Source organism: Staurois parvus, unplaced genomic scaffold (genome assembly GCF_062004578.1).
Source record: "Staurois parvus isolate SC_StPar_1 unplaced genomic scaffold, SC_StPar_1.0 ptg000336l, whole genome shotgun sequence".
Taxonomy (NCBI): domain Eukaryota; kingdom Metazoa; phylum Chordata; class Amphibia; order Anura; family Ranidae; genus Staurois; species Staurois parvus.
In genome coordinates, this window is record NW_028318132.1 from 2,477,595 (window position 1) to 2,503,120 (window position 25,526).

Here is a 25,526-nt window from a genome sequence, read left to right on the forward strand (position 1 = left end):
AATCAGACAATGAAACCATTTCAAGGACAACCAATGATATACAAGATTACTTTATTCAGAAAGAACCAACAATATATGCAGTTCTTTACAGACAGGTAAAACAATGTGCTTGTCATAGTCAGATAGCACATGCTTGGTTGTTGGATCAATTTAGAGAGAACACCTATTAATAAGCAAGTCTGTTTAAAAATGCAGGGAAGGAAAGTAACATGAAAATTCCATGCAGAAAGTGCTTCTTTAGGAACTGGACATCTGAGTTGTATCAATTTCTAGTTGTTAAAGTGTTTGCAAAGTCAATTTTTTTTCTATCAAAATAATAAACATGTTCTATATATATAGAGCAGCCCCCAATTGGGTCTCCAAGCAGGCTCCTGGCCCCTCCTCTTTTTAGTGTGCCACCGAAGGAGGCTGTTTTCCATTGTGTCACCTGTGGGCTTGATCCTGACCCGCACAGCCTGCGTCTCTAGACACAGACAGTGAGTCACAGCCCTGCCCCCTGTCTCTGTCCCTCATCACAGGATTTGACTGACAGCAGTGGGGGCCAATTAAATGGTGAGCTGGAGTTTGACTCCGATTTGATAGTATAAGGAAAATCTGCTAGGCCATCTAACATGTCCCTACCCCCCCCCCCCTTCTCCTACTGGCAATGCTTCTGTCTTAAGGTGCACCTGTGCTCCTTCATCCAGAGTGGGAGCTCACTAATACAGGAGGTGTGTTACTGACCAGATTACCAGGTGAAAAAAGAGGGGAAAATCCGAAAAAAGAAAACATATACTGCCAGCACATCTACTGGTTGAATGATAAAGCTCAACAATCGCACCAAAATAGTGCTTGCACCTTTTTCTTTTTTTTTATTGTCTTATTGTATCATAACGCATTAAGATACCATGCATTTTGTAATTTAGCACATGTACATTTGGTGGTGCATTTGGGGAGTCATTAACCCCCCTGGCGGTATTCCCGAGTGTAGCTCGGGGTAAAGTTTCAGTACCAAAAGCGGTAACCCCGAGCTACACTCGGGCTTACCATGCGGCGCTGCTCCGGGATCCCTCGGTCACTTACCTTGTCCTGCGCTCCCGCGATGTCTCTCCTGCAGTGTCCCCGGCAATGTAATCTGGCGGATGCCGGCATCTGTCATCTGGGTTCCGTCCCCTGCGAGCGTCGGAACGTACGGGGACGGAACTGGCGGGAAATTTGAAAATGACATATTGTGACATTCACTCAGTACACTAAAATCACATAGTAAAACATTACTGTATCAAACCATTTCATGTACATTTTGTCCCTAGTGCTTTGTCCTGTGCCCTGCCTGCATTTTTTCTGTTCTTTCTGCCTGGAAACTGAGAAACGCCCATAGCATCCAAAAAGCGTCCCTTTTAGGTCAAAAGCGGTTTTAGACCAGCTAGAGAACAGCGATAGTAAATCAGAACCACTTGCAGAATTGAGTGATAATGATTTGTGGGGAAATTCGTCATCAGACACTGAAAACGATTTTGTGACTTTGTTCAGTGATGTGCGAACTTGGAGCTCTATTTGAAATTTCAGTGTTTTTGGTTTGATTATATTATTGAAATAAAATTATTATTATATTATTATTTTTTATGATTCTTTATTAAATTATAATTTATGGTTTTGTGTTTCAAATTTTATCATACCCGGGATGTTTACTAGACTCTTGTTCGGACAGATTTCAGTGAGTTATTCCTAAAAATTACAGGCCTACAATAAAAAAAATACATATTTCCATGCAAAAAAATGTACCGCTTTGAGCACAGAAATATAGACATAATCAGACCGCTAGGGAGGTTTAAGGGACACAAAACTCTGGTTTAAAAAAAAAATGTATTCAAATGTGTATTTAAAACTCAGAATGCCTTCTATTACTCTCAGCCTCCTTCAGTTCTCCAAACTCAATATTTAGCTGCTTTAATCCTGTTAGAGGGTGGCTGGGTTCACTTTTCATGGTTTCACTGTACGTAGGAATGCAGTCACCCTCTCTTGCTCACTCCCAAGAAGGACTAGGGAGTATTGGATTTGTAGTCTACATAGAGCAGTGCACATGACTATACCTAACGTGCAGTGCTCAGTCCAATTACAGAAGTGAGGGGGGAAAGGATTGGCTCAGGAGCCCATGGAGGACATTACAAGGATGCAGAAAAACACAGTGACAAATAGATTACATGGCCACTGAGTAGCTGATATATATGCATTATTTCTGGAAAATAAAGATATTATTTAGGGTCACTGTAAGAATGAATGGCACTATACCGCGCCTTGTGAAACATAGTGTTGCACGTGTTCCTTCATTGCATAGATGTAAAATGGGCCTAATACTGATGTGAAAAAAAGTAGGTTATAATGGAGTGGTATTGTTGCCAGAAATATGTCAGCCCATACCTGTCAGTCACTACTCATAAGCAGTTATTCTTGATGTTGTAGAGAAGTGTGGGTAGCTGAAGACATATGTGAGAAGAAATGAGCTGTACAGGGTTTACACAAATGTGTTTAAGATTTAAACAGATTACATGCAATCTGTTCATTCTGACTTTTATTCTATTAATGCTCACTTCAACAAAATGTACAGTTTTGTTCCGTGGAACAGCCTGTAAAATATTTCCTGTTTCTACTATTTTTCTTGCATTCATTATCACCTACAGTGCCAGATTAAATGTGTGCTCATCCTGTCAGTAACCTTTTAGGTAGTAAACATTAAAGCAGAACTACACTGCATCTGAGCACCAACTACACTGTAATTAATTTTTAATATTCAAAGCAAACCTGTCCATCCATGTCCCCAAGCTTTATTTTGCTGAGAAATCACTTTGAGAAAAAAAAAACCTAGCATTTCTGGCCATGGCCAACTTGAGTAATGGCAGATTATATATGTGGCATTTACTTTCTGGAATCCATCTGCCCCTAGCTCAGGTATACAGGCAGAAGGGTGTGTTAGGCTAAGAGTAAACCCCCCTCCTCCCCTCGTGAAGACTTATGGGATGTATGACATCACTTGCCTAGGCCTGGAGACCAGGAAGTAACTGAAATGTAGAAAAAAATTTTTTTTTAAAAGTTAATATATTTTTCTATCTATTTACTAATGCTAGCAGCATAAGGATTAAAAATAGTCAATGCTGATTGAGAGAATGAAGTTCTGCTTTACAGTAAATACATAGTATCAGGGGAAAATTGATTTACAATACACTCTGTTTAGAAAAATAAAGGGAGGAGGAGAAGACCAACAAAAGACCACCGAAACAATAACCCTGGTTTTGCCAGAATCTCCTATTTTTATCCCTTTTCTTTGTTTTTGTTTTAGTGTTTATTGGGACTATGCAATGACTATTCGCCTAGAAGAAATAGTATATCTACATTGTCACCAGCAAGGTACACACTAGCTCAGTCACTTCTATATTGAAGTTTTTGTGGTTTTTTTTGATAATGCATTTATTTATTTTAGATGAAGTATGTCTCTATATGTGTTATTTATTGTTCAAAAATGTAATTGGGGCTTTAGCGAGGCCTTAAACCACTTGCCCTCCAGAGGATTTACCCCCCTTCCTGACCAGGCCATTTTTTGCATTACGGCGCTGCGTTACTTTAACTGACAATTGCACGGTCATGCAACGCTGCACCCAAATTAAATTTACCTCCTTTTTTTTCCCACAAATAGAGCTTTCTTTTGGTGGTATTGAAAAAGAAATAGACCGACAAAAAAACCCAATATTTTTGACTTTATGCTATTAAACATGTCCAGTAAAAAATCTGATTTTGTCATAAATTTAGACCAAATATATTCTGCTGCATGCTAATAAAAATCCCAATATGTGTAAACTAATTGGTTTACGTGAAAAAACGCATCCGGAACGCATCTGAACTGAATATATACGTGATTTTGCGCACTCGTGCCACCCTGTAGCAGTACTTCTGCTATAGGGCAGATGGGAAGTAGTTAATAAAATACATCGTTTTATATACACTCGACACATGGCAGCAACTCAATGCATTTAGGCATCTAGAGATGGTGAACATGACTTGCTGAAGTTAAAATCGAGCATCACAATGGGGAAGAAAGGGGATTTAAGTGACTTTGAACGTGGCATGGTTGTTGGTGCCAGATGGGCTGGTCTGAGTATTTCAAAAACTGCTGACCTACTGGGATTTTCATGCACAACCATCTCTAGGGAAATCGAGACTCCTTCAACCAGGCAACCATCACATCACTCACAACAATCTCTAGGGTTTACAGAGAATGGTCCGAAAAAGAGAAAACATCCAGTGAGCAGTAGTTGTGTGGATGAAAATGCCTTGTTGAGGTCAGAGGAGAATGGGCAGACTAGTTATAGATGACAGGCAACAGTAACTCAAATAACCAATCGTTACAACCAAGGTATGCAGTATACTATCTCTGAATGCACCTTGAAGCAGATGGGCTACAGCAGCAGAAGACCACACCAAGTGCCACTCCTGTCTGCAAAGAACAGGAAACACAGGCTACAATCCGCATTGGCTCATCAAAATTGGACAATAGAAGACGGATAAACATTGCCTGGATAGATGAGTCTTGATTTCCTTAGAGATGGTTGTGAATTAAAATTCCAGTACATCAGTGGTTTTTGAAATACTCAGACCAGTACGTCTGGTACCAACAACCATGCCATGTTCAAAGTCATTTAAATCCCCTTTCTTCCCCATTCTGATGCTCAGTTTGAACTTCAGCAAGTCGTCCTTACCACGTCCAGATGCCTAAATGCATGTTATTGGCTGATTAGCAATTTGTGTTACCAAGCAATTGAACAAATGTACCTAGTAAAGTGGCCGGTGAGTGTATATTTTAATTTATGCAGTAGGTTCGGTAATAAAACTCAACTTTTAGTTCTCTTTTAAACATGTAAATATGGGAAAAAAACACAATAGTAGATGCTCCATGCAGTTCAACCTAGAGCTGTTCTAGAAAGTACAAAAATTAACATAGAGAACAGATTATACCGACTGCTGAGTGGGTCACAGACAGAAAAGCACACTGTTCCTCCCTGTGACAATCTGGCTTACTTAGATATAGAGTAATTCCAAATGTGCAAGCAGTGCAAGACTTTCTTATTGGAAATCAAGCATGCTTTCAAACAGAATGTAATTGATGCATCTTGTACTTTTTATTTTTAAAATAAAACCTTGTACTTGCTGTATAAGAAAGTTGGTTGGTTTGGTTTAAACATTTAAATATGTTTACAAAATCAAAAGCCACTAAAATTAAATTACCCTCACAGACAACAGAAACGTGCTATTTAAGTCTTGGTGTTTCAGCCATTTAGACAGATATAACCCCTGCTGTACTTAGTCTTGTCAGGTTGTGCAGGCTCATCTCCTGTACTGAAGTTGCAGTGCATTAGAGGATGCAGCAAGTCAAAGTCAGTCTCATTCTCATTTGCTGGCTGGAGGACTTCCAGCATTATCTAACTCTTTTATTCCTATCTTATTCCCTTCCTTACTATCCCTGGCCTTCCCCACTATCCCTGGCCTTCCTCTTTCATACATTGAATTTCAGTTCTTTCAATCATGGAGATTCGGCATAACGTGTTAGCATTACTTAGGTTGGTTTGGAAGCAAATATAGGCTGCCTAGGAACTCCAAATGTTCCAGATTGGTATCCATTAAGGTATTTTGAAGTTAGAAGAAAAAAAAACAATAGGCTGACTCAAGGCCAAAATAACAAACCTAGTTCAGAGTCCACTGGTATCCAGTAAATTACCCCTCCTCCCAATAAAGGGAAAAGAAAAATCTGACTAGTTGTCTTAACAAACCTAAATCATGGATGAATACTTCAACAAAATGCAATCTCAAGCAATATGTAACAACATTTATTATACAAAAAGTAGCCATAGACATATTAATAACCATGGTGAAAAGAGAAAATAAAAATAAAATCTCCAGGGGATGAATCTGCTCAGTTGGTACTAATTTAATATCTAGATAATGTCGGGGCCCATCCACAATAAACAAACAGCTGCGCTTTATCTGTGCAGCAGCTGTCTGTTCTGGCTGCAGTGGGCCGACAGTAGGGGGTGGTGTGGTGCATGATTAAGCACATCACACAACTCCTTTTTTTTTGATTATGTACAAACTTTATCTGAAGTATACAAAACTGACACTTCATCCATGTCACTGTACAGCAGCGCAATGCACTGTGCTGCTGTACAGTGACATTTGATCCTGTGCAGTGCACTGTGATAAAATGCAGCATATATGCATCTTATTGCAGATCACTGCATTTCTGTGTGAATATGACACATAGAAAACAACTGTTTTTTGTGTGTCTTAGCATTGATCAGTGTTTTACACCGCTGGTCACCACACTTATATGAATGGTCCATTTGTAATTCTTTTTGGCAACCATTGGTGCAGGGTCCTCTGGACTAAAGAGGAGAGGGACTGTCCTGTCCTGAGAGGGACTGTCAGCTCTCAGTTCAAATGCCTGTATCCCTGATGGTATAGGGTGGATTGGTGCATATGGAATGGGCAGATTGCATATCTGAAAATGCAACATCAATGCTGAAAGTTATATTCAGGTTTTAGAATAGCATATGCTCAGGCAAGATTAGACGGGGATGCTAGTCCGTGGTAAATATGGCCCTGTCCCAACCTTTTTGGGACATTGGGGTTGTATTTGGGACTACTTGCATTCATTACATTTTTTAGGGTTCATCCTTATGAGGGCCTTTATCCACCAACATACTAGGGAGGGATACCCTAGTAATTGCTTATCCATTTTATTAATTTATGCTTGCGACTATTAACACACTCTCCTGCTCTTACTGATAATCTCTGCAGGAGAGGGGATTTTGATTACAATACCTAGATATTATATTGGTACCAATTGGGCGGACTCATATCCTTGAGGGAGTGGGCTTATGTGAATGTGTCAGAGATTTTATTTTTATTTTTTCTTTTCACCATGGTTTTTAACACAAGTCTGTATGGCTTCTTTTTGTATAATTTTGAAGTAGTCATACATGATTTGGATTTGTTGAGACTAGCAACCAGGTTTTTCTTTTCTTGGCAGGGAAGTCATATTAAAATTTGCATAACTCCTCCTAAGAGCCAGCCCACTGACTGCTGATACCAAAGCTGAGAGATGAAAGGAGTACTGAGGCAGGATGCTGTGATATTCTCATGCCAATCTTTTCCATTCTGTAACATATTCGTTGCTACCTAAATTAATCTGTAATATAAGATAAAAGAAAGTAGTATAAAGTACATTCCTGAAACCCATTTGTGTAATTGCCGGGAATGTTGCCAAGTAACTGTCAGTGTGGTTTACAGCAAGACACTCTGACCTCTTTACATTACAAAGAGGGAATAAATACTTTAAATTAGAAAATTCCCTTATGTTGATATTTCACCTGCTACTAAAATACAGCAATACTCTTGTGGCTAACTTCTATTTTTTTCTCAATCAACAGTAGACAGTGGTGGCACTGTGGTACTAGTCAGTCAGGACGGAATACAAAGACCTCCCCTCAGGTTTCCCCGTGGTGGACATCTCCTGCAGTTTTTATCCTGTTTGGAAAATGGTCTACTTCCACATGGGCAGCTTGATCCCCCACTGTGGTCCCAAAGAGGAAAGGTATTCCTAAGGATGTACACATTCTTTATATTTATGTTTCTGTAAAGATCATGCAGTAGTTTCATGCTAAGTTGTAGGAATGTATTTTTGTATTTTTCTGTAAAATCTTCTAGTAATTTAAATATAATGACCTCAATTCACAAAGCTAACACACCATAAATAAATACCCTTTAAAAAAAAAAACATTCAGAATGAGGGGTGAGAATTACCGAATGGCTAAATTGTAGCCTTTTCTTTGTGTAACTTTGTAAACTTACCTTAATGTATATAAGAGAAAAGCTCACAGTAATAGAAAAAAATGTTTGTAATGAACAAGGGACACAGGATTCATTAAGCCATCATGTATAGGCCACAAGACTGAAATGTTGAAGTATGTTTCCTGAAACAAAAAAACATCATCAGACCACCTTCTTATACATTTTTTTTTTTTTTTTTTGCATTTTCTGTTAATTATGCAGGGTAAAGTGTTTCCCAAGCTAAGAAAGCGAAGTCCTCAGGGGTCCTCTGAATCCACCTCAGACAAAGAAGAAGATGAAGCCACAGACTATGTTTTCAGAATTATTTACCCAGGGAGTCATTCTGAGTTTGGTATGGATCTAGCTATGCTATCCTGCCTAATGACAAGTATTTTTCATGCCTTTTAAACCAAGGAAAAGAGTAGTATGACTTTGTCAGATAAATTCTATAATACCATGTTGTAAGTTGAATGCTATCGTTTTTTTTGTTTTACATTTCACATTAAGTTTCATGGTAAAAGCCTTCTTTTATTAAGTGTACACTTTTTTTTCCTAATAATTCTCATTATTAATATTCATAATATTATGCTCATATATGAAATGTTATTTCTTTATACTGTATATGAGTAAAATATCAGAGACCTTTATACTAGTCCCAGCCCCAGAAGGAAATGAAAATGTAATGCCCCAACTTCAGTCATACACATGTGCATAAATAGCAGGCAGGACTGAGTGGAAGCCAGTTAGTTTATTAGTATGTTTGCTGTTATTGTGGGCAGAAAGCTACAAATCCTAAGTAGGATGGTTATGTAATAGACGTTATTTCTGTCCATTTGATACATTGCAAAATCTGTGTTATAAATATAAAAGTGTGCAAATGCAGTTCATCACATAAACACTTTATTTCTGGAAAGCTCTGCCAGTTTAGATTCTTAAAGGCTCTTGTGCATGAGAGTGTTTTGCATAGTTTTGATAAGTTGAGGGAGAGCTAAAGCAAAAAAATATGCAGGCTTAAAGACCATTTTTCTTTCTAGAGAAGTACCGTATTTTTCGCTCCATAAGACGCACCTGACCATAAGACGCACCTAGGTTTTAGAGGCAGAAAACAGGAAAAAAAAAATTCTGAACTAATGGACTGCAGACATAGTACAGGAGATGACCAGAGACTGCAGACATAGTACAGGAGATGACCAGAGACTGCGGACATAGTACAGGAGATGACCAGAGACTGCGGACACAGTACAGGAGATGACCAGAGACTGCGGACATAGTACAGGGATGACCAGAGACTGCGGACACAGTACAGGAGATGACCAGAGACTGCAGACATAGTACAGGAGATGACCAGAGACTGCGGACACAGTACAGGAGATGACCAGAGACTGCGGACATAGTACAGGGATGACCAGAGACTGCGGACACAGTACAGGAGATGACCAGAGACTGCAGACACAGTACAGGAGATGACCAGAGACTGCGGACACAGTACAGGAGATGACCAGAGACTGTGGACACAGTACAGGAGATGACCAGAGACTGCGGACACAGTACAGGAGATGACCAGAGACTGCGGACACAGTACAGGAGATGACCAGAGACTGCGGACAGTACAGGAGATGACCAGAGACTGCAGACAGTACAGGAGATGACCAGAGACTGCGGACACAGTACAGGAGATGACCAGAGACTGCGGCCACAGTACAGGAGATGACCAGAGACTGCAGACACAGTACAGGAGATGACCAGAGACTGCGGACACAGTACAGGAGATGACCAGAGAGTGCGGACACAGTACAGGAGATGACCAGAGACTGCGGACATAGTACAGGGATGACCAGAGACTGCGGACATAGTACAGGAGATGACCAGAGACTGTGGATAGTACAGGAGATGACTGCTGACCTTTGGGGAGGTGGGGAGCGGGTACCTGAATTTGACAGGTACCCGCTCCTACTTCCGCAGAGTTGTTCTTTGATCTTACCTGTTTCTCTGTCCAGCCGCGCGCTGTCTTCCCGGCTTCTGTAATGACGCTCGGCATGACAGCCGGGTGCCCAGTGCGCATGAGCGAGAAGCACTTGCGCTTTGTGATTGGTCCGGCGGCTTCTGGGATCTGTCATGTGTCCCAGGTGCCGCCTTACCATTCACAAAAAGCACCGCTTCTTGCGCATGCGCACTTGGCACCCGGCTGTCATGCCCACACTACAGAAGCCGGGAAGACAGCGCGCCGCTGGATAGAGGAACAGGTAAGATGAAAGAACAACTCTACGGAAGTGGGAGCGGGTACCTGTCAAATTCAGGTACCCGCTCCCCCCCTCCCCAAAGGTCAGCACTCATCTCTATAAGGTCCCGCTGCAGAGCTGAGTGGCCGGCCCGGTATTCTGCACGGCGGCGGTGGAAATACCGGACCAGCCGCTCCATATTCGCTCCATAAGACGCACAGACATTTTCCCCCCTTTTTTGGGGGGAAAAAAGTGCGTCTTATGGAGCGAAAAATACGGTACTTCGTTTTTATACACAAAATGCAATAGATGTAGGGGTTGATTTACTAAAGGAATCGATCATGTTCGCTTTCAAAGTGAAAGTTTAATTAGCAAATATTACCCAGTCACCCCATTCCTTAAGTTAAGTAAATTTTAAATTTGCAAGCAATTTTCTATTTCGCTTAGTGCAGGGCTTGACAAATTTGCTTTGAATCTAGGAGTGAGCTAAAAAAATTGGGAGCCAAACTTCAGTACCCTATATTTTCTATAGGCATTGCTTTAAAAGCCCCTATAGGTCATCAGTTTAGCGTTATGGGAGAGGTCTGGAGGTAGAATTATTTCTCTCATTCCATGGTGTGAGGCTATATGTAACATGTGTATCACAATCAATGTTTTCATGCGTAGGCACCCCAACACTTGCATTTACATTTGTACATATCTGGGGGGGCGCTAAACATTTTTCTTTTGGGGGGGGATTTCATGTGCTTTGGTGTAAATTTAATTTCTTATAATTAAAAAAAAATGTTTTTGCCTATCTTTTTTTATCACATGGGGACAAAAAGTCCCCTATGATGGCAGGTTCTCTTTACTGAGACATGAAGGGTCTAAAAGACTCTGCATGTCTCTCCAGTGATCCACTGAATATAATCTAATGCAGTGAAGATCGCACTGCATTAAATTCTTACCAGGCCATACTAGGAAAACTGTCAACAGGGACCTGGAAGTGATGTCACACACGTTGCTTCCAGGTAAGGAATGTGTGTCCGCAGTCTTCCTTCCCCTCTACCCTGTGGCACTCACTATGCCGACCCTGCAGATGGGCAAGCAGAGCCCAGGTTACATAGCAGGGGGCAGGCTCGAGGTGGCACTTTACCCATATGTGTGGAAGCAATCGGAAGCAGCGGAGCCACCCAAATGCTTCCACCTGACAAGCAATTAGAAAAAAAACTACCTGCCCAGCACCTGGTACTGCATGTCCAAGGCATTGGCAATACACATTGTGCATACCTGTAACAGTTAATGGGCTGACAAAAGCCCAGGCACCAGGATTTGTCAAGCCTAGGCTTAGTGAGTGAGTGAAAATGTGATGACTTCAATCATCCAATCATGTGCAAGGTCTCATTTGGCTCTCCCACAACACCACTCATTAAGATGAGTGAACATTTTACTAAATCAGGATCAAAATAAATCAGGGTTATAGACTCCAAAGTGGCTCTCTGTTTGACCCTACCACATACCCATTGTTTTACCCCATGTGATAAGTCTTTTAAAGGACATTACCAAATGCACCTGCTATGTCCTTGTCTAGTTATCAGATATTTTACTTCTAGTGCTGAAAACAAATTGCCACGTGAATAGTTAAGTATTCTGATCAGCCTGTGTGCAGCAATGTTTTTTCCATGCGTGCTGTTGAAAGTATTGGTTTTTCCTGAGATTATCACTACCCCCTATGTCAGGTAAATTTCAAAAGCCCCCTATGGGCTGTCTTGCTTTTTCTTGCAGTTGCACAGTTTACATGAGCTATAATGTTAGATCTGAAATCCCATTCAAAACACAGTTACAAATAATGAGAAGGCTATCTAGATAAGTACTGCCAGTGTTTATTTATCCTTATTGACTTTCCATCTTCCTTTTGTAGTTACCTTGCATCATTATTCTCATCCTCCAGATTCAAATCTCCCTTGTTCCACTTCCATTTACCACGTGAGGTCTAAGAGCCCAGCAAGTCAGACTACAGTGATCCAAAAGCATTCTGAGACATCTTGTCAGGACCCCACCGTATTGGGTCTGCTGTAACACCCCTTATACTATTTATAACACCCCTTGTGCTGAATAAACCATGTTGCCATCTGGGATATAAAGAATCCCCAAAAATAACTTTATTTTTGAATGTGGTTCATAACTGTGACTAAAAGACTGACTTAGGTACTTTATGTAAGTCATCAATCTTTATATGATTCTTTATAAGTGTAATTTCCTGTATCTCTTTTTTTAAGCACGTTATTTACAGTTATACTTTTATTTATAAGAAAGATCCACTTGTGGTAATCCTTCCAAAAGCCACTTTTAAGAATGCTAAAATGCCTTAATTATTGTCTTCTGCCTTTGTGGTGCCATCAAAAATATAATTTGAGCATAAAGAAACTCACACACGAAAAATGTATCATATGCTCTAATTATGCTTGTTTACACAATGTATTTTGTAATGTACTCAGCCTAAGTGTTGCTCACCCGTGAGGTATATAGTACAAAACCTGTAGTTACACTGCTTAGTAGTGCAGACTAATGCAGTTAACATATAAGAATGTGAGAGCCCACTAATGGCTATGGTCCTATTCCATAACAATGCAAAGAACTGTAATGATATGCAATATTCTGTAATCTATAGCAAGCCTTCTGTTAACACCATTATTTGTTTGGAACAAGCTAGCCAATTGCTATGGATTGCTTTATTCTGCACATTATTCTTAGCATTTTAAATAAATCAAAATATACCAGTAAATGTGGACAATGTCTAGTAGATATTAATACAGGCAGCCGTTTTTTTTATTTCCTACTTTGTCTTATATCCTTAACAAATGGCAGCATGGGGTTTCCAGCTCCTATCCCCTATCCTGTAAAAAGTGATACAGTATTTAAAAATACTCAGGGGATAAGATTGGTCATATCGTAGTAATTGTGATTAATCATTATACTATTACGTAATCAAAATTAATTTTAACAAATTATGCCATGATTGGTGAAAAACGTAACGTAATCACAAATAATTTCTGTATAATTATTTAATTATTAGCAATTTTGATTTAAAATCTGATAATCAGATTAAGAAACTGTAATCTTACCTGCAGATCTCCACAATGTACTGTTATATCACATTAACACAAAAGTCTTCTTAAACCTGCAAAAAAGATTTTTATATTGTTAATTGTCTTAAAAAATAACAAATTAAAGGATAACTGTAGCACAGTAGTGTAATTGATACATACAGGGATATCAATCAATATTGCAAATATAACCTAGCTCTTGCTTTTTTTTCCCTGTACCTTGAGACCTGTAATCATATTCAGGATCAGGCTAATGTAAACATTGCACTATTTTCAACTTGTCTGCACTGTGACTGCGTACAAGGAGATAAAGCAAGGAAGGCATCTGCCTCAAATACTTGTTCAAATCAACATTTTCAGTGCTGTAGCCAGAAATAAAACATTCTATATTTCACTTATTTAATGTAATAACAGGAGATCACAAACTGTTAAAGCTGGGAACTCCTGCATTAGTTAAGTTGCAGTGTCAAATGCACGTGTTCAGATTAGAATTGACAACACAGAAGGTAGCAGTGATATCACTAGATATGGATTGGAATGAACTGATCTTTGTTACATAAGGTACTCTCCCTGACTTTTCTATATCAAACTGCACTACGTACTATATCCTAATTGTACAGTACAGGACACAGGCTGGGTGTTCATAGACCCTGGGTTATAGCCTGTGTACCTTCAGGTGATTGGACACTGGCAAAGTTTTGCTGGACATTCTCTACTAGGTGTAGCCCTATAACCCTACTCCACTTTGTGGGAGCTCAGTTTTTTGTTCGTATCCTAAGGTGATGGAACCCTTCTCCCTTATGGAGAAGTCATTTTCTTCAATAGTTTACTACTTTAGTTCAAATTCTTTAATCAACTCTTCAAAGTCTTTTAATTCAGCAGTAGAAGCAGTGTATTCGAACGGGTGCAAGCTCGATATGACCTTGGGATCTGTACCTGAACCCCACACTGTGGGGAAGGCCTGTAATAATGCTTTCGGGACAATATCCTAGTTGGGTGCTTACTTTGACAGTTTGTGTAAGGTGGGTTGTAAGCCACAGGGTGCTATGCAGGTCTAGGGTTATGGTCTATCTTTATGGAACTCAGACCTTAAAGTCCCCCCGTGGGGTATTCCTAACTGCCTTTGATGGGTAAAGTCTGGACCCTAATTAGGTATCAGTGATATGGACAGGTAAGAGAGATTTACCCTGTACTGGGCCAATACTTCTATATAAGAATTGTTTTGTGTTAAAAATGATCAGGAAACTGGGAGTTATGTTTAAATATGGTTCACTTGTACAGTGTTGAAATTTTTTAACTTGTCAGTAAAAATTCTACCATTCAGAGTGTAGTCTCAGGTGGATAACTAGGTATTACATGAAAACACAAGTCACACTGTTACCAACAGCTTCCACTTACAGTCCCTTTTAAGGGTACTCCAGCACTTCTTACTGCCCTTTTGCTTACAGGGAGGTCTACACACGGGTTACTGCATACTCCTTCACGGGTGCGCTTACTCCATTTCCATGACCTACTCCATGAGTACCCCACAGGGGAATATCCTCACCGATAGCAGTGGTAAAAAACAGGGAAAAGGGAACTGTGGCAGATGTTCATGTGAACATTTGCTTTGCCAAAGGCCCACAAAACACTCATACAGTGGTTTTTTGGGGTTTTTTTCAACTCTTTATTTTCAGTTTTATAATCACAAAACCAAGTACGTGTACATACAGTCACAGTTAAAAAATAGCAGGGAGGAAGGACTGCATTAGGGTTGCATAAATAAACCGTAAAGCATCTGAAATTCCAGATGATAATAGGATGAGAAATCTGGGATATAGGGTATAGAAGCATAGGACCTGATTTTAACATCAGTATCTGATTCTGGCTTGCAAATATGTCACTTTCTTGGACAACTATCTGCTTAAAGAATATCTGCTTAAAGTTCACCTTTGCTAAAAAATAATAAATGCACATTTCTTTGCAGGTAAAAAAATGTGCATTTATTATTTTTGGTTGCAGGAGCCTGTAAACCATTGCACCATTGCCGATCGCTGGTGCCATGCAGGTCTCCTGCAGACCTGTCAGTATATCTGCTTGCCCATCCGGGAAAAGCAGATATACTGACAGGAAGAACCAATGAACTACCACGGTGCGCCACAGTGCCGTGGTAGTTCATTGAGAACTACAAGCCAACATCCACTAAGGTTGTCGGAATTTGTAGTTTCTCATTCACAGAGGACTGTGAATGAGTGACGGGCGGACAGAGCATTACACGGCCACATTTTGTAAAAATTTTGACAGCTAGTGGAAGGGGAAGATCTCAGCTAGCAGTTAAAGCGGTGGAGTGGGGGCCAGTCTATTCTAAACATGGTACATGTTACTCCCTGAGTATGGGTGTAACATGTATCATGTTATAAAAGGTGAACTTATCCTTTAATACAGCCATCCCTGTCAAGAACACAAAACCACTTGTCTGTGAGTCTGAGAGTGAAATACCTCCTCTAGAGGATGCATATATTGAGAGGGATGAAGAGGACCTAGAGGCAACATTAGAGGAGGCCGCAGAATATTTCTCACTCCCAGCTTCTCATTCACCTGATGTTATGAATTCACGCAATATGCTTGCCAATGTAGATGTGCTCAATTTTGTGTGCAAAAACCTTGGCCTTAATACACTCGATTTGCTTCATCTCACGATTTCCCCTTGGGTACTAAGAGACCTGGTAAGCCTTAAAAAGACATTCCCCATTCATGAACAAATAGAATGGGTAATTTATGCAGGTTGCGTTAATCCTCAAAAAGTTGTCACCCCACCAAGAGTCATTGGCAAGTTCTCTGTTCAAGTGGATGACCATGCTCAGACTTAAACAAACGTACTACAGTAGGTATAGAAGACATCCCCTTATTTAAAGATTTTGCTGACAGAATTTTAGATGCTTTTTAAGGCTTTCTACAACCTTACTCTCGCAGCTCTGCAACTGACTGTTGCTGCAATTTCTGTTTGGCAGACCGCAGCTAAATGGACTACAGTAATGAACAACCAACAGGATCATGTCTACTAGGATCAAGCCTTGTCCTACTGTTTTGTGCTGATGTCCTAGGGTAAATCATAAAACAGATCTCCAGAATGGCTCTAATTTATATCCACATGCGTAGTGAGGTTAAAAACTGGACCAGCTGAAGCTACCTGGAAATGTCACCCCACACATATGCCCTTTTGAAGGAAGAAGTCTATTTGGAGGGGTACTTGACAAGTTCATCCAAGATATTGCAGGAAGCAAAGTACTGCTTCCACAATGGAAGGTTCCTAATCCCCATTCCTCAGGGGCTTCTACCTACTGAAAAAGAAAGGTGCTTCATTGCTCTACTCGGGCTTTATCTTTAAAAACAAAACTCAGTTCTTCCTTTTGGTGCAAGACTTGGAACATAAAATCTACCAAGTCCATCCCAAAATCATCTTCACAATAAATTGGGTGCCCTCTCTCCTAAGAGTGCGGGGAACCTCTGTTACCGTTTGCCTTTCTCTGGGTAGCAGGTGTCAAAGGAGTACAAAGTAAAGTTTAAAATTCAACTCAATGTTTTCTCTTCTCAAACCAACGGCAGTCTTTTCTTTACATTAGTAGACATCCAGAATGCTTATCTATACTACCCACCCACCTCATCAGCACTTCCTGTGCTTCGTAGTAGGAGACAAACACGTCCAAAGTTGTCTCTTTGCCCTTTAGCCTATCCTTTGTACCCAAAGTATTCATAAAGATACTTGCACCTCTTCTTGCACTTTTAAGAACTCAGGGCATTCCAGTAACAGGTTACCTAGACAAACGCCTTCTGAAGGTCTCATCTCCATTTCAACGTATCTGTACATGTCCAAAGGACTATTCAGATGTTTCAGGACTTCAGTTGGGTAATCACGTTTCAAAAGTCTGCTCTCCAACCTCTTCTTTATCTAGAATACTTAGCCTGGTTCACACTGGTGCGACTTCAGATGCAACATGCAATTTACAAAATGCACCTAAAGTTACATCTAATGTATTTCTATGACACAGTCTTAATCAGTGCGATTTGAAGTAGCACAATTCAAAAATAGTTCCTGCAACACTTTTTTCTGATTTCATTGCAACTTGCATTGACTTCAATTAAATGAAGTTGCAAACTGCAGTGAAATCAGAGGTACAAATTGCACTGATCTGTGGCTTTCAAAGTTGCACTTAGTGTGAACCAGGGCTTAGGCCTTAATCTGAACACAGTTCACGCCCAGGTCTTTCTTCCAGAAAACAAAATTCTGTCTCTAAGATCTCATACTTGGATCTTAAGATCAAAGCCGCATTCCTCAGTAAGACTCTCTGAGAGTTCTGGTCTTCATGGTAACCTCATACTAGGCTATACCCTTTTCTCAATCCTATTCAAGGCCTCTCATTAGCAACATCTTGTTGGCCTGGAACAAGCACAGTCTTTCTCTTGACCTCCCTCCAGAAAAATGTACTGTCATACCTGGAAATCCTTTGCCTGGTGTAAACACAGGCAGTTCAATCCTAGAAAATTCTCTGCCTTACATTCTGGCCTTCCTAGAATTGGGACTTGACCAGAATTTTGCCTTAAAGTGTTACTAAACCCACAACAGTAAAATTAGTCTGTATATACAGTAAAGCATGCTTGTTATAATCACTGTGGAACCTAGGGGGGTTAATCCTCTTCATTGTATAAAAAGGCTGTTTGATCCTGACTTCTCCAATCCTCCCCTTCTTCCAGTGCCCCCCTCTCTTCTACTGATAAGACCTATCGTGTGTTGTCACTCTGCACATGCTCAGTTTGGTGTGTATTGCTAGAGAGGTTTTTTTTTCCCTTTCTTTGGAGAGTGCGTGTGATCATCACAGGGCCAGTCAGCGCTGTCCAGACAGAGGTCAGGGGTTCTGCATCCTCCTAGAGCAGAATGAAAACTCCATCTGCAAGCTTTAACATGTGCTCTGCTGGACACTGATAGAAGTCACAAGACTGCTCTAACTGCTGATGAGAAAAAGTATTTAGCAGTTTATATTTACTAAAATAACTGCACTTCCATGTTCTGTGTACTGTGAGAGACCAGATATAGTGAATGCAGGGTCCTGGATTTAAGTATTCTTAAGGGACAGGTTTAGGTCTTGTCCATTTTATTACAAAAAACTTCTAGCTCAATTTTCCTTTGTAAAAAACCTTTATTCAAGGTGTTCCTCGGATTAGACCACCCTTACAATACCCCATGCTCCTTTAGGGCTTCAATTTGGTTCCCTCTGCCCTGCAGAACCATCCTTTGAACCCATTAGGGAACTCTCCTTGGATGATCTTCCCTGCAAAATAGTTTTGTTGATGGATATTATGTCAGTCAGACATGTCTTAGCATCTATCTTTTATAAGGACAGAGTTGGCAGCTCTTTTTCACAAGGACAAAGGCTTGCTCCCATATCCCACCTTTCTTCCTAAAGTGGTGTCAGCCTATTACCCCACTGAAAACAATCCTCCCTTTGTGCCCTGTTTCTAAGTACCCAAAGGAGATTTCTCTTTATTTTTTGGATGTGGTCAGAACCGTCCGAGTGAACCTATAACCTACAGTTTCTATTAGGAAGACAGACTCTTTATTTTCCTACCCTCAGGACCTCGCAAATGCCATCATTCTTCAAGATCCACCATTGCTAGGTGGATAAGACAACTCATTTCAAAAGCTTACACCCTAAATGATAAACCACCACATTCACTAATATGTGCTCACTCCACCAGGTTGGTAGGAGTTTCCTAGGCATTCTGACATCAAGCCTTTGTTGCCCAGCTTCTGCCATCTGGTTTTCAGTTCATACGTTCTCCAAGGTCTGGCAGGTGGATGTTCAAACTTCTGTGGATGCAGGTTCTTGCAGCGGTCTGTTGTCTTTGTTATTGTTAGGCCTGTTGGTACAGTTCTGTTTACCTTGTTGTTGTTCACCATGTTTATTCATTGCTTAGGAACATCCCATGGTCTGTGAATATCCAACTTGTATCCTCTACTGTACAATAAAGGTAAAAGTAATTTTGACTTACCCGCAAATAACATATCTTGGAGTATCTTCCTTCCCCCCTGTTCTGTGTTACTGTTCATTGCTTGCATAAAACTGAGCTGTCACGGCGTGGAGTGGGTTATAGGGGTAGGCATGTCCAGTAAATCTTTGCCAGTGTCCGATCACCAAAAGGTATCAGCCTGTATCCCAGGGTCTATGAAAATCTGTGTCCTGTAATGCGCTCCAAGTTCTGTTAGACAAGTATACAGTATTTAAATCTTCTGTGCTTGCTCTATCAGCCACTGCAGTATATGAAGTATGATGATCATACCTGTGAGTCAAGGAGAGAATAGTGGGTGAAAGAAACTTTACAACTTATTCAACCCGTGAGAGAAGTGGATTGGGAATCAGGAATATTGGCATGTGCAAACAATATGAAGAGTGAGCAGACACAACTCATCTAGTGAAAAAAAAATGTTCCTTTTTGCTAAAGCTCAAAGGGAAAGTTTCTGAAGTTATTCTAACATAATACATCAGAAGAACATAACATTGTATTTCAGACTGTTGTTATTGCAGAATAAAGTGATAGTTTTCTCATTTCTTGTTTTCTTTTTTTTTTTTTTTAGTTTTCGGTAAAGTGGAAGAAGGATTAGATCCTTTGTAAAGTTTTTTTGGTATCCTCACTAGGAAAATGTGCCCGTTGTCGCAAAGAAAGAAAGCAAAAGGGAATCCAATATGTTAGAGTTGTCCCGAACAAGATATAAATATAATGGGGAAATGTGTTCTGGGGCGGCTGTATTTTTTGGAGATTTCCTCTAACATTTTGGGGTTTCCGTGAGACAGAAAGTGAAGGAGAATTTCCACAATGGTACAAAGACAGGAAAAAAATTAACCCGGCAGACGTGTTAATCTTCCCCACTCTGTTAAAAACTTTAAAAATGTTGTAAAATCTATGGTTTACCTGTCAACAGTATGTTTCATTTATGTCATTAAAATGCCATATACCTGCATGAGCTGATAAACACAAAGAAGAAAGTCCTCATGCACCTCCACTAGGCTGAGGTTTCTTTAAGGTTGCTACAGAGAATTTGTGGCACTTGTCCCAATGCCTAGGTTAGAAACTATAGCTGACGAGTGCTGGTTCTCCTTTATCAGCCGCTGTTCATTTAAGGCAAGCAGGCCATACCATTGGTTGTCCTTAGGTCTTGGTACACAGTGTTCTAATTTCTGGCCTGTTTGCAAAACAGACCAAACATAGGCAGTATACAGCATTATCCAGAGACAGTCCAAAGAAAGAGCAGGCACAGGGTTATCTAGAAACAGTCTGAGTTCAAGGAAGGTAGCAGAGAAGCTTAATCCAGAAACAGGCTGTATTCCAGGTAGGAGGTCAATACCAGGAGAATCCACTGAGTAAGGAAAGCAGACCAAAACGGCAAGGCAAGTTGAGGAACCAGGTTGCATGACACTGCTATTTGCTACTTTTAGGCATTAAAATGGAATCAGTTCTCTACAGGATGAACATGTATGCATGTATGTAATTACTCAGATATTAGGGGTGTATTTTTATGCTGTACAAAAATTCCTTGTACAAATATCTCATATATAAATCTTATAGTTTGTGCAATATGTTTACTTCGTACATCTAGTAGCCATAATGCAGGATTTTCCTGATTGGAGTATTTCAGAAAAACACTGCATTTATACCAGTAGATGGAGTTGACAATCATAGGAAGTAAACATATTACACAAATTACGGGGATTACTTGTGCCAACTGTACGAATGATTAAGAAATTCACACAGTGAATTATAAGTACACCCCTTAAATTTGTAACAGAAAATATCAAATTATCGAAGCTAGTTAACTTCACTAGTTTTGCTCCAGTGGTAAAAATAATGTAGGGTGTTGAACTGCAAGAGAGAAATTTAACTTTATTCTTTTGTTTTTCCTATTTGTTCCTCTTCCACAGTGCCTCAGGATTTTATAGATCCTCAGGGGGTTGGGTTACCTTCTATGTGGCAGCCAAGTACACGCAAGTCCTCTTGCTCTTCATGCTCACAGAGTGGCTCTTCAGATGGGGGTCCAGCCAATGGCTGCAATCATGAAAGGTATATCATGCTGGAAACTAGCTGTTTCACCTATTAATCTTAATATGCTGTCAATATTTAGACACAAATAATTGATCGAATTCCACCATGACCTACAATATGTCTATGTATATGTGTATGTATGTACCCAGGAACAATCCAAGCAGGGTTATCCTGTATTTTTATGCAGCAAGGCAACAGACACAGTTTCAAAGAGTGCTTTGTATAGCATGTTCATAGCATAAAGCATAATATCTGTTTGTCTAAGCCGGTAACTAAATGCATGTTAGTTCCTGACTATCAGGGTGTCCCTTATGAGTTACCCCAAACAAACAGGTAGCTCTTGAGACTTTAGGGGTCAGTCAGTAACCCGCCTTTTCACCTAGCAGTAGGCTCCCACAGCAGAAAGAGTGAGGGATCCCTGAGCTTTATAAAAAAAGCCAGTGGACAGCTGACACTACTTAAGGAAGTCTTGCTACCAGGCAACATATGAACTTTGGAATAGAAACTTTTCCCACCCCTAAGCTCCCTACAAATCCTTTCACAACAATTAAAAAAATGTTTTTTTCTCCTTATCACAGCCCCTCAAGCATAGGTGAGAAACCTAGGTTGAGTATATACACCATCCACTAACAACTAACCAGTGCCTTTCAATACCTACCCTACATTAATTTTCCATACTAAAGGTTATGTAAGCCCAAAAGTGATACTCCAGTTGCACTGGTAGGTTAAAGTGTTTGTAAATCTATAAAAATATTTTGTTCCTGTCTCTTTAAGGCAGGGTAGACTGCATTGCAGGCTTGCAATGATATGTAGTCCTTTCCATGTTCTAAAATACCTGGTTGGTCCTGGCTATTCCTGTCTGTAAACTGACCACACTAATGATGGCTATCAATCCATGATAGTGTGGTCAGTTTGTGTCCCTCCGTCATTCTGCTCTCTCTGCAGTGTGTCTGCATCTTCTTCTCTCCCCCTCTCTCCTTGCCTGCCATTTCTGTGGTATTGTAAATTAGCTGGGCTCAGCTCGGCTCCCCTCCCCTCTGCGGTTGGACAGGTTTAACGCATAAATGCCCTTAACCAGTAATCCATCTGGTTTTCCATTATGCATCATAGCAAAACATTGTGCTAGTAGACTATGGTTCTCACAATGTTTTATGCTTTTGTGTTCACTGATGCGGACGCTAAGGTGACATTTATTCTTACTCACATAGAATTTAGAGCACAGACCCTCCAGCATTATAAATGAGGCATGTCATGCTGCAATTAATAAACTGTCTAATGTGGTAAGCATTCGAAAGATCTGCATGGATGAACACACTGTTTTTCTCAACATAGTTGCAAATTTCACTATGTCCACTTGGGAACATGCTTCTAGCTCTTGGTAAATCCTTGAGCCAATTCATTGGTACCCTCCAACTGGACAGTCTCATCAATCAGATACCTGGCCCGTTTCGCAACCAATAAGGGCTCGGGCCCACAGTTGCTGCTAGCGGAGAACGAATTGCGATGTTCCAGTGCCTATTCAGAATAACCCTTACTTGTTCCCTTTGGGATCTGTCCCCAAAGGGGATACCCTACAAGTTCTATTCATACTCGGAAGCTTTATTTTTGGCTCTCCTGATAGTACTATGGGGATAACCTCTATCTCTGAACCTGTATAGTTTCTCAGCTTCTTCCCTATAGTCCTCTTCATGGGAACAGTTCCTGTGTATATGCAGGAACTGGCCCATGGGAATACCTTTTATCAGGGACAGCGGGTGGTAGCTTGTTGCCTTTAACAAGGTATTAGCTGCTGTCTCCTTTCGGTAGGGCTTAGTTTGGAATTTTTGATCTTCTATTGAGATGAGGAGGTCCAAGAATTGTACATTAACTGTATATTACGTTTAATTATCCCCAGTTCAGTCAGGAAGGTCTCAAGGTCACTCACTGAGCTTTTCCAGAGCATCAAGACATCACTGATCTATCTCAGCCATCAGGAATCAATTCGCCATTTCCTCCTCCCACCACTCCAGATGAAGACAAGCAATATGCTGGTGCTCCTCACCTGTTGGCAATTTTAAATTGAAAAAAACTAGTGCAAATTCTAACAGATTTAGTAGAAACGTATTCTGGGTGCCCGTATCGGGGATGTTTGCCTCGAGGAAATGGAACACTGCAACGAGACCCCATTGGTGTGGGTTGGATTTATGAAGTGACTCACCGTCGATACCTACCAGGAGAGCTCCCTCTCGAACCTCCACCTGTTTAATCTTAGAAAACACATCCCTTGTATCCTGAACATATGAGGGCAATATGGCCACTATCTCTTTGATCAGGGCATCTAGGTATTTACCAATCTGCCCAAGAGGACCTTTAATGGCAGATACTATTGGCTTATCAGTCAGATTGTGATTTATGAATTTTGGGGATGACATAGAAGGTGGGTGTACTATATTCTCACTTGTACTTTAGTAATCAAATGTGCCTCATAGGCCAAATATAATTTATTGTTAAGTGAATCAACTAGGCCAGGGAATGGGTTTCCCGATAGCTTCCTATATGTGGAGTTATCCCCAACCTGTCTCCTAACCTCCTGCTCATACATGTGTTCAGATAGGAGCACTGCATTGCCCCCTTTATCGCTTTTCTTGATCACGATGTTAGGAGCCTCTTTTCATCTTCAGATCTTCAGCCACTCCAGTACTGGCAGAAGTTTGCAACTGCCTGAGGACTGGGGAAGCCCAAAAGACACACTAGAAGAACAGAAGGGTGCACCAGCCTTGGGCATTTTTTTTGTGATTCCTTTTATTGAAGCGATAAAACAAATATATACTCACAAATAGACATGTGCAAAACAAAAAATAATTGTTTTGATTTATTTGACTAATTTCGTTTTGTTCAATTTGTTAACTTCGTTTAATTAGTTTTCTTAATTTGTTTCATTTTATTTATTCGAATTCAGCCAAATTAAAAATTTTGAACAGATTTGAAAATAGTTCTTACGGATTCGATAACAATGTTAATGTTACAATCCATAATCAACAATCCATATGTGTTTTTGATGGTATATGGCCTATATGAAGAGTTGCATGACCACCATATTGGAAATTTCTATTTTTTTTTCAGCAAAAGTTTCACAGTGCCTTTGTTGATTACTACTTAGGTCATCATAGCGCAGCTGACAATTTTTAATGTTTTGTAAAGTATTCTATTCTTTTCTATTTTTTTATATTTTATTCTAATGTTTTATATTTGAATTCAAATTCATTCTATTCCAAATTCAAATTTTGGAACACCGTTATATTCTTTCTATTTTATTCTATTCTATTGATTTTCTGTTTTTTATTCTATTCTGTTCTTTGATTTTCTAGTCTAATCTTTTCTATTCTATTCTAATTCTACTTTTTATTCAATGTTGTTCTGTTTTACTCTACTGTTTTTTATTTTATTATTTTCTTTTGTATACTGTTCTTTTTTTTTTTTTTCTATTTTATTTTTTCCCCTCTATTCTTTTCTACTCTATTATTTTATATTCTAGAATTCTAATGTATTATATTCAAGTTCATTAAATTCGAATTTCAGAAGACAGTTATATTATTTCTGTTTCATTCTATTCTATTGTTTTACTATTCTTTGATTTTCTATTTTAATAGTTTCTATTCTAATTTATATTCTAGTCTTTAATTTCTGTTCTAATCTTTTCTGTTCTATTCTAATAGAAAATCAAATAGAATAGAATCAATTCTATTCTAATATTTTCTATTTTATTCTTTGGTTTTCTATTCTAATCTTTTCTATTTTATTCCTTTATTTTCTATTTTATTTTGTTCTCTTTTACTCTATTCTTTCCTATTCTGTTCTTTTCTTTTGTATTCTGTTCTATTCCTATTCTTTTATTTTCTATTCTGTTTTTTTTCCCTCTATTCTTTTCTAGTCTAATCTTTAATTCTCTATTCTTTTCTTTTCTATTCCTTTATTTTCTGTTCTATTTTATTCTATTCTTGTTTTTTTAATTCAAATTTGTTTTCAGATTTGTTTTTTAATTCGATTCGAATTTCAGCTGAATTTCATTTTAATTTGGATTCGTTTAAATTTGCTACTGTTGTAATTCAGAATTTGGATATATCCGAATAATGGAAAATTTGTTCGAATTTCGATTTGGGAGGAAACGAATCGCACGTATCTACTCACAAACAGCATAACATCTCAAGCCCATCAATATCCACAGTGTACTACATGATCTGGTCCACTGCGTGAATCCCAGTCATGGGAAGACACTCAAAATGGCTGATGTGTTTCGAGGGGGGTCCCATTTTCC

The 25,526-nt window shown here is 39.6% G+C and overlaps 1 protein-coding gene across 2 annotated transcripts in view; it reads left to right on the top strand.

Moving 5' to 3' along the window:
• Positions 1 to 25,526, top strand: part of SGSM1 (small G protein signaling modulator 1) — a 283,179-nt gene that overhangs the window by 203,345 nt on the left and 54,308 nt on the right. The window contains exons 10-14 of one of the 2 annotated variants that reach the window (XM_089684112.1): positions 3,314 to 3,381; positions 7,455 to 7,618; positions 8,077 to 8,206; positions 12,004 to 12,120; positions 21,112 to 21,250. In XM_089684112.1, coding sequence (XP_089540238.1) covers positions 3,314 to 3,381; positions 7,455 to 7,618; positions 8,077 to 8,206; positions 12,004 to 12,120; positions 21,112 to 21,250 — 618 coding nt within the window. The remainder of the gene's footprint in view (positions 1 to 3,313; positions 3,382 to 7,454; positions 7,619 to 8,076; positions 8,207 to 12,003; positions 12,121 to 21,111; positions 21,251 to 25,526) is intronic. The other variant, XM_089684111.1, reaches the window with a different exon arrangement.